At 33.6% G+C, this 17,808-nt stretch overlaps 1 protein-coding gene across 7 annotated transcripts in view; it reads right to left on the reverse strand.

Moving 5' to 3' along the window:
* Positions 1-17,808, reverse strand: part of LOC114651950 (microtubule-associated tumor suppressor 1 homolog A-like) — a 148,324-nt gene that overhangs the window by 26,006 nt on the left and 104,510 nt on the right. For 6 of the 7 annotated variants that reach the window (XM_051928284.1, XM_028802077.2, XM_051928285.1 and 3 more), the window contains 3 exons: positions 13,590-13,810; positions 6,322-6,388; positions 1,753-1,967 (listed from right to left, as the gene is read on the reverse strand). In XM_051928284.1, the coding sequence (XP_051784244.1) occupies positions 1,753-1,967; positions 6,322-6,388; positions 13,590-13,810 (503 nt within the window). Of the gene's footprint in view, positions 1-1,752; positions 1,968-6,321; positions 6,389-7,387; positions 7,898-13,589; positions 13,811-17,808 lie in introns of those variants that run through there. The other variant, XM_028802078.2, reaches the window with a different exon arrangement.

The raw sequence follows: 17,808 nt of genomic DNA on the forward strand, positions 1-17,808 counted from the left end.
AGAAGCAGCACAGATCAAAAAGAGAACTTCAGCACCTACACACTTCTTAGGGAAAAGCATTAATCTTTCCGGTACAAATGGATGAGGGCACAGAAAAAAGCCTAACAGTGATCTGAGAAAGGCAGCATCACACTACACCATGGACAAAGAACCTTGAAGCAAGACAAAAAATGCATTCCAACATAAGAAGAATCCTCTTGAACACAGAACAACTCCTCCAAACAACATTGGACATCATCCTTAAAGACTTCATATCGTAAAACTTTACAACTCTAAAAAGCCTGCCTCTTCAGTGTTATAGGTTTGTCTGCCTAGTCTGTCTTGTGCCCTGTCTTCTATGTTGGTATATACTGTACATGCAGTTGTCATATTTTTACAATCTCTATATTTATTAGTACATTTTATTATTCTGTTTCTTAAAACAAGTCTGTTTCCGTTACCTTGATACAAGCCATTAGGATATAGCCATATGCAGATCCAAATCCAAAATAATTTAAAGCTTGGCTCTTCAAAGTAAAACTTTGTTGAGAAGATCAGTAAAAGAGAGTAGAAGGCACTTTTTCACTACGCTTATTCTGAAATTAGACAGATCCAGAAGTTTAAAAGAGTAGTGGGGCGTTATGGCTGCAATTGCCTCAATTTTTTGGATTAACTCAATCCACATATCTCAAAACGCTACTCCTGTAAGAGCAAGGGCATGGTGTCAGGAAACTGTTCCAGGTACCTACAGTAGTTTTTGGCTACAGTGGTGCCAAAAACTGAACCAACTGCTAAACAGTCAGTTTGAGGGATGCTACTAAAAGGCATGCCATGCAATATAAGCTAGTAAATTCCTGAATTTGGCAAAAATGCATAAGGGGTCTAAAGGATGTGATTGTGATTGCACAAGTTTGATGAAAACATGAAGAATTACCTAATACTGCTAACAAGAGGCTGCTGGTAAACTTAAATACATTTCCTAGGCTGCTGTGATAAATGATGAGGAAATGTTGACCTTAACTAAGATTCTTATTAACTGGTAGATGGAGGAAGAAAATAGATAAATTGATTATCCAATTAGAAAGAAGTAATGAAAATTCCAAACTAGCCTAAAAAATATTTCACCCGCACTTTGTTACTGTATAGGTACTACCCCTTATTGACCCTTACCTTCCAGAGCAGTTCAGAGAAAAGTGTGATGCAGGCAAGAAGGAAATCAGCACCTCTACCTCTAAATAATAGATTATGATTTTCTCAGGAACATAAAGGATGCTGCTGCAAGAACGGTTAATCAAAACCTGAGGTTCTTGTAGAGGCGATTATAAGATCAGCCAAAGAATTATTTTGTAGGCTCAAGCAGAAGGCAAGTCTTATACATGTCAGACTATGTCCTTAACCCTAAAAATTGTTATGAGCTTTGTGCTGCAAAAGAAAGACTTTGTGGGTATGTTTGTCTGGCACTGGGTTACTTCCACAGGGCTGTAGGACTTATTCTGTGCAACACCATGAGAAGCTTGAAAGCTCAGTATGACGTACACATAGTTTACCTGCTGCTATGGATAAGGATGAGTTGGTAGAAAAATGTATTTCTAGTGAGGGTGCATCCTTGATATGGTCCATTCATTTAGCCTTTTAAGAGGAGGACCAACACAGAAGGAACACCTGGTGGAGGAGTTATGACTCTCAACAAGTTTGGTGGCACATCAACCTTCATGAGTGTAAATGTTTACACATACAGTAGTAAGACATGAAACTATGACCTCAAGAACTAACCTGTTTTTCCATTTCCATTCTCATTTTATCAACTTCTATCTTATATGCTTCTTGCGCTTTTTCCCACTCTGCTGAGTAAAACTGTTTCAGTCGGTCTTCCAAATGTGCCAGCTCACTCCGATGTTGATCCTGTACTTTTTGCAAAAGTACCTCATAAGTGGACCGGAGCTCATCTTTCTCCTTTTCAACTCTGTCATATGAGGATGCTGTATTTACTGTTAAGAGAAAGTCCAAAACATTAAAAAAAATAAATAAATAAATAAAAAACCAGTGAACAAGTCAGAGAACAAACCACCAAAATATAATTTTTATAAAAGGCTAATTAAAATATTTGATGGATGCTGGAGCCTGTCCCAGCTAGCAGAGTGCACAAGGCAAGAAGAAAACCCTGGACAGAGTTCCAGTCCATTGCAGAGCAAATACACACACCCACACACCAGGGCCAATTTAGCATCGCCAATTCACCTAACATGCATGTTTTGGGCAGCAGGAAGAAACCCACACAGACATGGGGAGAAAATGCAAAATCTACGCAGGGAGGACCCAGGATGCAAACCCTTGTCTCCATACTGTGGGACAAGAGTGCTACCATTGTGCCTTTCGAAATATGCAGATTACATATATATACTGTATATGAATATGAGAAAATAATTTTTAGCAGCAGTTGTATACATCCTACTTTAAGAACTGTGTCGAGTTAGGCCACCTCTAATACTAAGTAAACCAGTCCAGTTTAACTGAAGCTTACTGAGCTAAACCATAGCGTGCCACTATCTGAGCCTACACTAACATTTTGATGTTTGCATATTGCAAATAAAAGGGATCCACCTTATAAAATAATCAGTGGAGTAGTAGGGAGTATGTGGGCCCTAAAGGCATTCTCATTAATGCATTTAAGCATACTCTAGCAAATCATGTAATTTACATCCCTGATGTTAGACAGCATTTTAAAATGACAAGTCTCAAATATTATGAAAAACTCTAGAAAACAACTGAATGAGACAAGAGAAGACACTTGAGGCATTAAAAGCAAGTACAACTGGACCATAAATATACACAGATCTCAAAAATGAAACTAATAGGGGAAAAAATTTAAACCTATAAATGTTTTGTGTTCATATGAAAAAATGAAGTTGTTTTGATAACTATTTTTATATTCCTAATGTGTATGTTCCTGATACCTAACACATTAGCCCAAAATGTAACCATTCCACAGATGCTTTAATAACACACAAAACCTGTAGCACCTATTTTTGTCAGGGGTTTATATATTTTGGGGGTTACTGTGCATTGACATTTTCTAATATTTTACAAATATTAATTGATGATTTTGCTGATCAGAATAGGAATGAGTGCAATTTTTCTTAAAGCCAATAGAAATCTGTACGATCAGTAGTTTAAAAAAGTTGGACATGTGTACAAAAAAATAAAAGCATTTTGTTAAATGTCAATTTTGATACAGCAATTTTTTTTTTAGATGCCAAGAGATATCATGGAGCATTTAATCAAAAAACTTTCCATCACTATTCATTGTTGTCTACAATATATTTCTCTTCAGGTACTTAATAATGAAATACTGACAAAGTTGTAAACAAAGTATACAAAGCAGACACTTTTTGCAATATTTTTCTCAATTTCATGATGATCACCGTCAATGGTACTATGTATTGATCTTTGTTCTTGCACTGTATTAAAAATACAAAAAAGTACCGATAAATTAATTTTTTTCTAGTGCCTTTTGAGAACACCATCTAGAAAAAGTCACTATATAAAGTGTGAATGAAATATTTAATTAGGTTGCTTTGAACAGCATTAGAGTAAGCATTACAGTATTTAAGGCCCTAGATAAAATACTGATTGTAATCTCTCCCCACAGGTTATATATTTTTTTTAATTAGCAGTATTTAAAAAAAAAAAAACTAAAAATGATCTCGATGTATTTGTCTGTTGCCTTTTGACAGTGACTTTTACAAAAGTCATTACACAAATCTTGAGGGTAACATTTCTCTCAAATGTTCTAATCAGAGTTGCACAAAAGTTAAAAGTTTACCTTTTTAAAGGTTAAAAGAAATGACACTCCATACACTGATAACATTATGATTAATTGTAATTACTTTTGCATTGTGATTTACTTTACATACATTTCATGATTCCTTATCTAAATTTGCTTGCAAGAGTTTAGTTTTTATGGAATTGAGTTTCTAGTGAGAAAAAAATTTAAACTGCTGCCAGTGATCCAAGCAATGACAAACGGATACAGCTGTTTACAGCACATTTTATGGAAGGCTTTTTCTAACTATGTATTTCTATGCTTAAACCATTAACTTTTTAAAGCTATGGTATCATATTACAAAAAAAGACTTTTTTTCTCCATTTACAAAAGCAGTGTCAACAGGAATGTCTTAAAGCACACACAAGAGGTCAGAATGGAAACCCCACACATTCTTTATAGTGGTATGATGAAAGTAACGACTTACTTGCTTTTACTGCATTTAACATAAGTTTGTGGAAAGGTTATTTATAAACCAAGTTCAGGAATGACTCCAGACAAATAAAAAATAAAAACATTAAAAGCGAGAGGAGCTGGATTACCATTCACAAAGAGTACTCTTGATTAGCTAAAACAATGCAGTACATTCATTTCATCTGACATTTACGAAAGCTAAATATTGCTTGTGACCAACAGATTAAGTCCTTTATCAAAATAAAATATTAGATATTTTATACCTAATGAAACACACTTTAGTATGTAATTGTGCAAAGTTGTATTAATGCTTTTTTAAAATAACTTACAAAATCCAATTACCCAGCTTGTCAGTTTTCATTTAATATTGTTTTATTTAACTACTGAAATAAAATAATGGATTATTTACATTAATCTAGTATTTATAATATTTATATTTGATTAGTGGTATGATACAAATACAACTTGAAAAAATACCACTAAAATAATATAGCAAATAAAAACATAAAACAAACAATGTAGAAACTGTCAGAGAAAAATCTAATATTTGTACTGTTCTTCAATACTGAACATGGAAGAAACTGAAAGAAGTCAGAATATAAAATATTTTTATGAAGAAAAAGGTATACTAGTGTATGTTAAAACGATGCTACAAACAGCAGCAGCTTTAAGGAGACAAATGAATAAAGCATTTAGTACTGATTTACTGTTTAACTGGAAGTAGAAACAGCATAACATCTTTTTCTAGCTCTAAACACATTGACATAAATCAAAACATACCAACGCCTAATCAAACACTGCCTCAAACAAAAATTACACTACTATTTTATCTTCAGTTCTCAAAAAAAAGAAAAAAAAAATATTGAAAATTCTCCTACTCAATCAAACATTTTGTAAATAAATCCCACCTCATTTGACAACTGAATAAACAAAAAGATCATTTTGGGTAAGAGTGCATTAAGCTTTTTCTATCTTGTAGCAGACATAATTATCAAAAAAAGAAACAAACGGTTTCAAATACCTAAACCCTCTCTCATTTTGAGAGCAAAGCAAGGCTACTTCAGTCCCTTCCTGGATTCTTAGCAGTTCAGATTTTTTTGCTGGCTGTAGCTTAAGTTATAATCTTTCCTTTTTCCTCCCACTTCACTCACTTAATCCAAACAAAAGGAATGTAAATGCCACAAGTCTTTTAAAACTTCTTCATTTTTTAAAATAAAAGATTAGCAAGAATACTCCTTCTGTGCAACAGATCACAATTCAAGTTTATAGCTTTTACTGTATCATAATTTGTGACTAAAAAAAATTCAATTTTAAAAGCAATATTTTTTTTTATAATTAACAATAAAATAATGACAACATTCTTCAATACTCTTCAGTATTAAAGCTTACTTTACTATAAAACATGCAAAAAAACCAAAAAAAACGCATATGGTGCAGCAGTCTAAAAGTACTAATGTTATGCCTTAAAATGAATGGCTTGTATTTAAATATTCAAACAGTTTAGCCATTAGTTTTGCTTTTTTTTTCTTTTGTTTTTGTTTATATTCCAAATTTCTTAAAAATCGTATACTATATATAGCATCACTAAAGCATCCTTAAAAATGTAATATATTAGAAAAATCGCAGCTAACCCTTTATTTGAAAAAAAGTATTTTAGAAATATGTCAATTTCTTTATCTTTTGTTTGGTTTTGGACAAACTAGTAAATGTTAGGGTGCTGCTGGGCCTCTTACAATGTAAGGCAGTGTAGTGCCAAGAATTTAGAGACCTGGGGGTCAAGCAGAGTACCTTCAAGGAAATTCAAAGCGTAAGTGCTCTCACAGAGAAATGGGACAGTATACAGTATATTGTGAGAATGCTTCAAAATGAATTTATACAAAAATGCAAAAATTACACCAAGACAGCAGGTTTTTGCCTGCTTCTTACAAGGGTGTTAAATTGCCTACTTACCCGTTATAATTACTTTTAGCTACCAAAAAAAACACAAAAAACAAACAAAAAAACCACCCCCTCATACAACAAGTTAAATCTTCACATCATTGTGGAGGGCATATACATTCAAAAAATATACAATACAGTTCACAAGAGAGACAAAAGAGTCTTACCTAATTCTCCTCGTAAATTTAGCAGTTCCAGTGATAACTCCTTATTCCGTGCAAGGACCACCTCCCGCTATAAAAGAAAAAGTTGGTTACTAAGTAAATATCTTGAATAATACAGTTTTATCAAGTATTTTCATTTGCTAGTGAACCCTCAAAACATTTCTAATCTAATAAAAAGCATGTTATCCTTGCTGAATCCATTAGATACATAAATTAAAAATGATCAATTTGTTCAAAACAAAAACTGAACAGTCACACTGTTTATGTAGATTGTACAGTATATTAGTGTAAAACAAAAGAATTTAAAGATCCTAGAGCAGCTTTAAAAAAAAAAATTCATAAAACTACATTCACTTAAATAAGGAATTTATGCACCTTAATGATTAACCTTTACACATTGCAGAAAGAATATCCCGGTTTAATGTAAACTGAAACAACAGTGTGAGTCTTCCTTGTCAATTAAATGATGCATACAAAAGCTGAAAAACACTGCCTTCTTAAATGAACAAGGAAATAAAGCTTTCAGAAACAGCAATGCTTTTTAATAAATGCTCATGACAGAGTACAAAGACAATGACTTTGCAGGATAAACAGATGTAACCAAAGCCAGCAGCAAGCCAGAGCTGCCTATTCAAAGCCCTGTCCGCAACACTTGAATCAGCTCAGACAAGTGATGCAGACTGTAAGGAATCAAAAACGTAGTCTCACACATATATACACACAAAAAATGAAGACTCATCACATAAAGCAGCTAGGCTTCACTAGTTCTGTTCAGGACCACCAATCGATCCCTTTACCACAAAGCAGGCTTTTGAAAAAGTCACTTTGCTGAATGTGCTTATATAACCTCGTGTGATATTTAAAGAGTGCATTTGAAAGGCAACTCCCTTATGCTCCTCTGCAATAAATCAGCACAGGGGACATCTCACAGGAAAACATTTAAAAGAGCAAATGATTAAACCAAGCAAAACACATGAAAAACGGGTAAAGGTCTATATTAAATTCATTTTCATGATCATATTTAATGAACAGAGAGAGAGAGAGAGAGAGACAAAAGAAGAGTGCTTACCTTTTTTGATCCCACACATGCGGAGTGGAGACACATTTTACTGTCAGAGCAGCCCATTTTCTGGGATCAGTATTGCCCTGAGTGGGCAGTGAGGAAAGTACGGCACAGGTGGAAACACCACAACCAAAAACGTGTCTGTCTACATTTAAGGCACTTCCAAAAGCTGCTCCAGTAGTCTTGCTTCTCTCTGTTAGCACTAGCATTACAGTGTACCGTATTTCTCCTAACAGCTGAGCACAACAAACCCCATTCACTGCAGTCTCTGCAATTTGGCACTGCTAGTCAGTGATTACTTTAAGGCACAACCCCTCGCATATGAGAAAGTAGGCGGCTGACATTACACTGATCGATTACCACTTAGTGAAATACTGGCAGTTACAGTAGAAGAGTAGGCATTGACCTTCTTTATAGATAATAGAGATTTCATCTTCAGGCTTCTCTGTGCAGCAAAAGCATAAGCTTACATACTGTATCTTTATATAACATGATAAAAGGTAAATATTCACCCAGCTATTTCTAACCTGTTTTAGTGAAATTCATGTTAATTTCTTGCAGGGAAATAGTTATATCATTGCCTACTTACCAATCTTCAGAAATGTCATTCATAAATAAATCTACATTGTGAAAAATTAATGAAATGCTTCTGACTTGATTTGTCCATTTCCTTAAAAGGAATAGCTCTCTCTTCAGTACATATTTGTTGCTAACTAATAACTCATTTCTCAAGATTTTACAGAAACAGTTTCACTAACACTGGTTAGTGATTAGTTAAGAATCACTAAGAGAAACAGACCTACACGTGCAGGTGGAATACAGCTATAAAGGTGCAAATAAAACATGTATGGAAAATTAATGCCTCAGAAGAATCTATCAAATACCTGCACAGATAACATAAGTGAAAGTGCACATACACTTAAGTTTTACAAAAATTTGCATTTATATAAAACAACATATCATAAAACATTCTGTTGCTATACACTATGTGAACAACTAGGATTTTATTTTAGCAGATTTTTTGATAACCTTGCCACTTTGTTTCAATAACTGTTTTTGACACCTCTGCCCAGACCGGTTTCCTGCCTTTTGCTTAGTGCGGTGGAATAGGCTTTGGCACACTAACACTGAATTGAATTAAACAGGTTTGAGAATGTAATGTTTACAAATATTGTTCTTAAAGGTGCAATTTTAATGTACATATTTACTCATATCCCACAAAACAAAACAATTGGATTAGATTTTTATCAATTCTTTGCATGTTTATTTTTTTCACTTAACAGCAAAGCTTTCAGGTTATGTTGATAAAAACATATCTTGCTGAGCATATACAAGAGAAACAGCGGTAGCAGCTTTTATAATTACTGACAGAACAGCTCTGACAACCAACAGGTAAAGTGGAATGTACAAACATCCCCGCCTTCAGGAAAACTTGTGTCATTAAACACTCCACTGATTCAGCCAACATTACTGTTTACGTTTTACCAACCCCCAAATAAGCCTAAAAATGAGGACTAAGACAGACAAAACCTGTCACTAAACAAAAGGTAATGGTAGGTGCCAGTCACAACAGAAATGTTTTAGATAACAGTCACACTCTCAGCTACTGCATCTTTGTGAATATTAGGTACTTGAAGACAGAAACCAACAGCTTTTGAGTTAAAAAAAAAATATACATCTGGCCTGAGGGTTCACTCTAAATTTAACTGGTTAACTGATAATTTTTAAATAGGTTTAAGCCTTATCTTTTATTTTAATCAAAATGTTACAAAATAACAAAAGAAGATAAGCCAGATGATTAATTTTGATTACTTTTGTCAAAATGTAACTTTGCCATTGTTAAAGACTCTATTTTATCTGACCTCATCTGAAAAAACATTTCACAACTACAGTGCTTTAGCCTAATTTAAATATCTGCATGAAAACAGCACTTGTTTTGATTTTTTGGAATTAATTTCCCGAGAAACTAAAATATTCAACCAAGACCCATAATTTCAAAACCAATATTAAACAAGTAAGAAAGAATGGATATAATCTACCTAGAGACCTGTATTTGTATTAAAATATGTAGAGGTCAATTTAATGAACAGATGAATTAAGCCTGAACCCAAATGGACAGAGAAACAGCTGCTAACAAATAAAAATAACAGTGCAAGTAGTGTTCAGCATGTATTCATTAATATTCAATTGATTTTCTTATTATACTTCATACTGAAGGACTAAACTTCTGGAAATACTCTTACAGCTGAAACATTTTAAACAGTTTTGCTGTATGCCAGTAAGATGGTGTTGTAAGATATTGTTTTTCAGATAACATACAAAGAATTAAGAGACACTGAAGACTACAGGGTTCAAGTCTTTTTTATAATGTAAATGTAAACAAATTTTAATACAAAAAATAACCAAGTTTAAATATGCTGGTCCTCTTCCATCATTGATTCTTGAACATGTAATTTCTTTTCATTATTGCCATAGAAGTAGAGTATTTTGCATTTAGGTCATTATACAGTGTATGAATTAAATGGTTTTAAATGTTGTTTTACAATTTTGAACACACTTGCATGATTTATTTACAATTCTTTTTATATTCTGTTTGATTCCTTTATCAAAAAATTGATATAATTTCCAAGATGGGACCAAGATAAATATATTTGCAAGTGCAAATAGGTTTAGCAAACCAAATTAATACACATCGTTAATAGAGCAGAAAATAAGGCTCACTAGGGTTAACACGACAATAAACTAAAAACCAACATACAGCTAAAAAGGGAAATAAATACTTGTACATTGATAGCCATAAGGCAGAAGCAACATCATAAGATATTCTCTCTATATCAACAGAATGCAGCAAAGCCACAAAATAAACAAAAAGACCTAAGCAGATTGGACAGTGTACAAGTATTCTAAAGCAACACATTCTACAAACAACAATGAAGAACCATAAGCTTGCATAAAAATGGTGTGTGTAATTAAATAAATTAACACTACTAAAAAATTTTATTTTTTCCCCCCTCGTACTTCCAGCTTCTATCCAAAACAGTTTTCAATAATGCACTCATATGCCACAAACCTACAAACACAAAACATCACTTTTATATACTTAAAACGTCCAGTTGTCTTAACCAACTTTAAAAATAAGAAAATGCTCTAGACAACATTCTAAAAACCAACTTTTTAAGCAAACTTCTGTTCAAAAAGGACACGAACATTAGTGTATGCAGAGCAACCTCTTTCTATGCACCTCTACCTAAGAGTTTTTTTTTTTTTTTTTTACTTAAACCAGAAAGAAAAACTGTTCCTGTTATTTTAATGTTAGCAAATAAAAAATGCTCACTCACTAAAACAAGTATGTTGGCTACAAAAAATTGCCTCCTTTGGCAAGCTGTATGTTGGTGAACACATTCTGTAACTTTTTCCATTATTTTTATTAGTACATTATTGCTGCTGGAGGCTCTTGAGAGATAGCAACAGATGACACTGCCAAGCAGTGATCTCAGCATTCAGTGGTGCCCAGAGGTTTGGAACAAATTTCTAAAGCGGTCTCACTCCATTTTTGTTCTTTAATAAACAAGTCCAGGAATTAAATTAAAGCAGATTTATAGAAAAAAAACTAACCTCCTGCTGTGTTTGTGTGGAAATGTGAATGACATTTTGAACAATACATACAGTAATTTGAAATTTCCGTAAAACAATGCTGCATATTCACCTAAATACATTGTCTTAATTATTCAGCAATTCTTGCTATTTCATATAGCAGAATAGCTTTCAAACACTAACTTTATTTTAAATTTCACATTGTATAAGCCTATTCACAGTTCAGATTATGAGAAAAGAATTTACTGTAAAAAGTAATTAGTGTGATTACATGATTTTTGAGCCAAATGGGTATAATTTTGAGAATGACTGCTCAAAATGATATCAATTATATAAAAGGGTGATTCAGCAGGTTTTATCTGCACATCTCCAAGTCATGATGACAAAGACACTGAAGGCACACTAATTTCACACAGGCCCCTTCATCAAGCAAGATGATCAAGATGATTACATCTTGCCTGAAGAAGAGGCCTGAGTTGCCTCAAAAGCTTGCATATTGTGGTCTTTTTAGTTAGCCAACAAAAGGTGTCATTTTGCAGCCATAACACGGAACAACACCCTAATACAGAAAGAAGTAAATAAATCTATAAGCATGCTCTAATGCTTTTCCTGTGTAATCTAATATTAGTCAAATTGGAAAATAATTATTATCCATAACATTTATCTTCATCTGATTAAACCTACTTTTATAAACAAGGAAGAAAAATGAAACATTTTTAGACAGTATTTTCAATCCATTACAGTTTAGATCTCAGATTCAGCATAAAGTTGTATACAACTGCAATACTCAGAAGAACAAGTTTGTAAATCATTTTCAGAAGAGTACTTATAAAAATTAAACATCTCCTAAGCTACAATTCTATCATCATAAAACAGACTGCTCACACTGAATTGATTTAAAAGAGCAAAAGGACCTAAAATCAAAAAGATACTCATTCAGTATTAGTTTAAGTTTAGGTACTGTATCTAGGTTTAGGTTAGGTTTAGGTTTAGATTTAGATTTATTTGTCATATATAGGTTAACACAGGGTCAACATACAATGAAATGTGTATGACTAGAAATGTAAAAAAAAGTTTACAGGATTCAGAAAATTAAGAGATTTTGTACAGAAGGAATATGTAACTACAACAAATAAATGTAAGGTAAAATGCATTCTAAAGTAGACCAATTAATTTTAAAAAGTATAAACTAGATTCTTGTTTTCATTCGTTATGACAAAAGAAAGTATGAATGTATTGCACAGCATTCTTATAATTCAAAGAGAAACATTCTTAAAAACAGAAAGTAAATATCAGCGGTGATCAGCCATGTAAAATGGCCATGGGTATAAAAACTCACTTTTGTAGTTTATTCTCTAGAAACACCAGCACATTCTGTTCATTTTATCCCTTTCTGACCCACATTGGCATAATTATTCACTCAACAACAACTTTAATTACATAAGAAAATATTGAACTCTTTTAAAATCGCAAAATTTTACTTTACTGGGAGGTGAAATCTGAATATCTGCAACAACAAAGTGTTACGTGAAATTTTTAGGATTCCCCTTGGAATCTCACACACTGTAATAGGCACGGCTGATTGGAATGTCACCCCGGTAGAGACCTAGGGCAACACGAGAGGGATTTGCTTGTAAGTGACACAGAATTCCATAGAAGGAACTGGTGGGGAAAAATGTAGGGGACAGGGTGATTTGGTCAGGCAATTTGGCCTATTACCATCATAACTCAATAGATCAACGAAAAGCAAAATGAAAGTGAATGAAAGAAAAATGGTCTAATCAATATTTTTATTTTTTGGAACTGTTGGTATACAGTAACTTTTTCCCCCCCCAAGTTTGTAATTTTGCAATCGTATAAAAGTGATCTGCACAAGTAGGTTGCACAACCTGTTCTAAATTAATTAATGTTAATGAAAACATCTATGTTAGGCAGAATGCCGAGTGGGGGTTGGGCGGTATTTTGACCTTGGAACCCCTACAGATTTAGTTTTTGTTTTTCTCCAGCCTAACTGGAGTTTTGTTTTTTCTGTCTGTCTGGCCATTTGATCTTACCTTTTTCTTTGTTACATACTGGATAATATTATTGCCTAATGCTGTTTATGTTTTATACTCCTTTTATGTTGTAGGCATTTTGAGCTACATTGTTTGTATGAAAACATGCTATAAATGAATGATTTTGTAAGGTTTTGCAGTTAATGAGGTAAATAGACATAACAAAAGAAAGTTCAAAATATGCATACAACAAATCTTTCAAAGTCAAATATTTTCTTTGAAACTAAATCATTAAAATAAATATAAAAGCAAAAAAGAGATATTGCAGAACTTCTATAAAGCATATTAGCTTAGGTTTATCTGCAGCTTCTAAGACTCAATGGTGCAAAGCTACCATCTACTGGATTATGCCAGAATTCCTCTAAGTTAGTGAAATGAAAGTAACTCCAAACACTTTTTGATAAAAATCTTACTGTTTGAAATACTGCACAATATGTGATGAATGTATCCAGCTCATTTATTTTTGCCTGTACTCAAAGTAACTGACTGTGCAAAGAAAGACACAATGAATATATTAACTACTATACATTTGCAATGATACTAGGGACATTTTTCCTTACCTCTGACAAAAGATGTTGCACCACCACAGTAATGGCTTCAAATCCATTTTGGCTGTTAATTATCAATTTCTTTAAATGCCGAATGCATTCATTTTTCTTTTCACACTGAGTTTTGTAATGTGCTAATCCAAGAGTCTTTGTCTCATTTGGCAGCAAGTCAGGCTGTGTGCTTGTGTTGGACTGCTGGCTTCTGGGGCTTGCTTTTGACTTGTTTTTATCCACTGAAAGAACAAAAATGCACAGATTTTTCACTCAAGTCATCAGTAGAAAGATAATGTAACCAAATGTACACTGTAGCCGACTGCTTAATACCATTAAGTTCATGTACTGAATGAAAGGAAACCAGTAACTTGATTAAAATACAGCCCAAGGGATTAGACAACAATTCAGCTCCTGCAAGCATCAGTTATAAAATCATGTTTTCCCAATATCTGACAAATGAGAGATGAGATCTAAAGATGCAGCGAAAATCCTTAATATACAAGTCTATTTACATTATTCTTGCAAATACTAGCAGTACAAAAAATGTATTTTGTCTTACTTGGGATGTTAGATAGCACCTTATTTTATTGACCATCTATGGTGCATCCATTAGTAACTTACTGCTATATAATAAAATCTTAAACAGGGCTTTAGTTAGCTTTAGCAAGACTTACAAGACACCAACAAAGCTGCTATCAATGTCTTTCTGCAATGTATCTAATCAATTATTAGGAAGATATTGTTTATAATAAAATGTAAGCAATGAACTACTTAGGAGATTGTTGCAGTGAGAAACTAGGTTCACACTACAGTGCAACCTCGGTTTGCGAGCATAATTCATTCCAGAAACGTGCTCGTAGTCCAAAGCACTCGTATATCAAAGTGAATTTCCCCATAAGAAATAATGGAAACTCAGATGATTTGTTCCACAACCCAAAACTATTCATATAAAAATGATTAATACAAAATATAAAGTAAAAATACATAAAACAAATTAAGTTGCATTTTACCTTTGAAAAGAATCATGGCTGGTGTGAGTGAGTTTCTAAACTCTTGTGGGATTGCACCCAATGGGACGACACGCAGAAGAGCGTCCCAAAGCAATTGCAGTCTCCCAGTGCTGTAGCAGTTCTCCGTAAAAGCGAATCCGAAAAGATCGCGGACGCACTATAAGCGCCTGCCGTCAATGGGTGATACAAGGAACAAGGAACATTATAAATTTGCAGGGCCCTGCCTGACTGCTGTGTCTGTGTATAAATAACCGCGCTGTTGCTGTTTCAAGCTGAATAAAGCTTGTGTTGCTAAAGTACTGAGACTCAGCTTCGTGTTTTAGGGTGCAAGACGGGGACTCGCACGTTACAGCACACACGCGCGTGCGAGCATACACACACACGCGCGCGCGCGCACACACAGTCACAATGCTAATGCTGTAGTAAACACTATACGCTCGTACGGATGTTGACTATATGAGTGAGGCACGCCGACTCAGACGGAGAATAGGAGACGATTGCCCACAATCCCGCAGTGAGAGAGAGAGAGAGAGAGAGAGAAGAACCATCAGCTCAGTTGTGATCACATGACGCTCAGCAAACTACTCGTACTGCAAAACCTCGCTCGTTTATCAAGTGAAAAGTTATTAAAAATTTTTGCTCGTCTTGCAAAACACTCGTAAACCAAGTTACTCGCAAACCGAGGTTCCACTGTAGTAGCATACTATATTCCTAGTAACTGCCATCAGCTTTTTATTTATCCACAAAATCTTCATTAGTCCTAGGTCATTACCGAGTATAGACAAGCCTTTACTTTTGAATGCATGCTAAAAAGTAACATATAATAAATTCAATTGCTTCAATTTACTTGTAAGTTGAACACATTTTAATGATAAATATGCCTAAACAGCAACATAATAGATGCAAGATACTGTAAAAGTAAAGAACACATGCTGATAGATCATTTACTATTTTATACTTTATCTTGGAATGGTCAGATGTAGCTTATTTGGGTCAAATGATTGTAAGGGCTGTGAATCGTTAAAAAATGCCTAGCAGGATTAAACAAAGCCTTGTATTGACAAGTTATTTTACTAAAACAACTAGCATTTAATATGTTATATCACAAAGAGAGATGAATAACTACTTTATTTCATTTTAACCAGAATTGCAAAGCACTAGTAAACACCTATTTAACAGATTATTGCACATAACATGACTAATTGATGTACTGTAGTGTAGGTATCCTCTAAACTACAAGGTTTTTGGGAATTTACACCAAAAACATTTCTTTTATATTAATGATTTTTTTTCAACTATACATATTATTCATATCGTACATGCAGTGAAAGCCTTTATCACAAGTTAATTCTCAACATACTTACTACTGTAAAGCATGTTGTTTTAACTTGTGCTTAAACACCTTTCATCAAATAAACTGTGATAGTGGAGTGTGGTTCACTACCAAAAAGAGAGATGTTTCTGGACTGGTACATCAACTCCACTATCAACCAGATTATTTCTCATTGCTGATATCTCCTATCCAAGTACTGACAAGGTTCGGTTCTGTTTAGCTTGTGAGGTCTGACATGATTGAGTTTTAAAATAAATAAATAAATAAATAAATATCCATGAGTTGGTCAAAAATGTGATTTTTCTTACATGTACACATATTTTCCATTAACAGGGGCATTACTTGGTAATCAACTGCAATAAATCACAAACAAAATTTCACGGTACCAAATATAATTGCCTGCTTTTCTAAACTAATCAATAACAGATTCTAAATTCAGCTAATATTTAAGGTGGTGCAATGTAATTACTGAAGGTGTAAGAAGAAAAGCAAAACGATGCATAAAAGACACTGTATATAACATGGACCACTTGTATTTGTAACTGAATTTTCTGTAACCATCTCACTCACTTTAAAGTACAGTACAGCGACTAAACCACCTTACTCCAAACCACAATTTGTTGATTTAAACAGAACAGTTTGGCTCGATTAGATGTATAGGATCACTCTGCAATTGGAAAATTCATCAGAGCGAAAAAGTTGTAAAAATCATAATTTTCTAGGGTGACATTTATGTATGGTTAGATGAGAATAACAGTTACTTAGGTTTTGATAGTTGTCAAAACAATGGCTGAGAACAAGTATCTGAGCATGCTCTCTACCAATAAAAAGTTATGAATTAGAAGCACTAAGTAAACCTGCTGATCTAATCTAAGCAGAAAGACGTAGCCACCCATTAAGTAAACAGTACCACCTAAAATATAACCTTTAACTAAACTTTGCATAAAGCATGCTGTGTAGTTCATATTATAAAAACATATGTTGCATCTCTTTTATGAACAAAGTCATTCCAAATCAGCCTTAATGGGGGAAAAAATGTTTTGGGGGAGTGGGTACATCAAAGCAAAGTTTTGTTTTCCTTTTATTTTGAGAACAGTAAAGGCAACTTTAGGAGTCAGTTTTGCAAACAAGAATTCTGTACAAGACTCCCTCTGGTGGCACTTTCCCAGCCTTTTCATTAAGAGTTAGGTCTCTTTGATTAGTAACTGAAGATTGCGATACAAATGCCTATTTGCCAAATTTACATAAATACATCTATATAAAATTACAAATTTTGATTTTAATAACTTAGATATTTAAACCATTTGCTGAAACTGTTTTTAAACTCCTACCAAATTTACTAATGTTGATATTTTTGTGCATAAAGAAAAAAAATAAAATGCACAGTGAGCAAGCTAATTTAAATTTAGATTTCAAATATAAGAATAAATGTACAAAGTGAGATAAGAAAATAAATAATAAAGTAGACAAGTAAAAGCATCAAATACATTAAGTACGCAACAGGAAAAATCATGAGTCTGTGAATACATTACTTAAGGAACTAAAGATAACAAAATACATACCAATCAATTTGAACGTACATAGCCTTTGAAAAGATCATGCATAAAACTGCACTCTTTCTAATCCAGAGTGAGAGAGCTTTATAATGCAGCACACCTACCACACGACAAAACAGCTCAAGATCCTGGTTAGCAACCCCCCAGCCCAGGAAGACATGAAATTAAATTTTCTGTCTTTTGCATTTTAGAAATTCTAATAATGGGTCTGTCAAACATGTCACAATTTAATGATTTTCCAGCAATTTTCAGTCACAGACTTCATTTATATAATCTTAAAGGTTGGGATCCCCTGTCGTGTATGACATGTACCCAACGACTCAGTCCAACTATTCTGC

The sequence above is a fragment of the Erpetoichthys calabaricus genome, chromosome 5 (genome assembly GCF_900747795.2).
Source record: "Erpetoichthys calabaricus chromosome 5, fErpCal1.3, whole genome shotgun sequence".
In the NCBI taxonomy this organism is placed as follows: domain Eukaryota; kingdom Metazoa; phylum Chordata; class Cladistia; order Polypteriformes; family Polypteridae; genus Erpetoichthys; species Erpetoichthys calabaricus.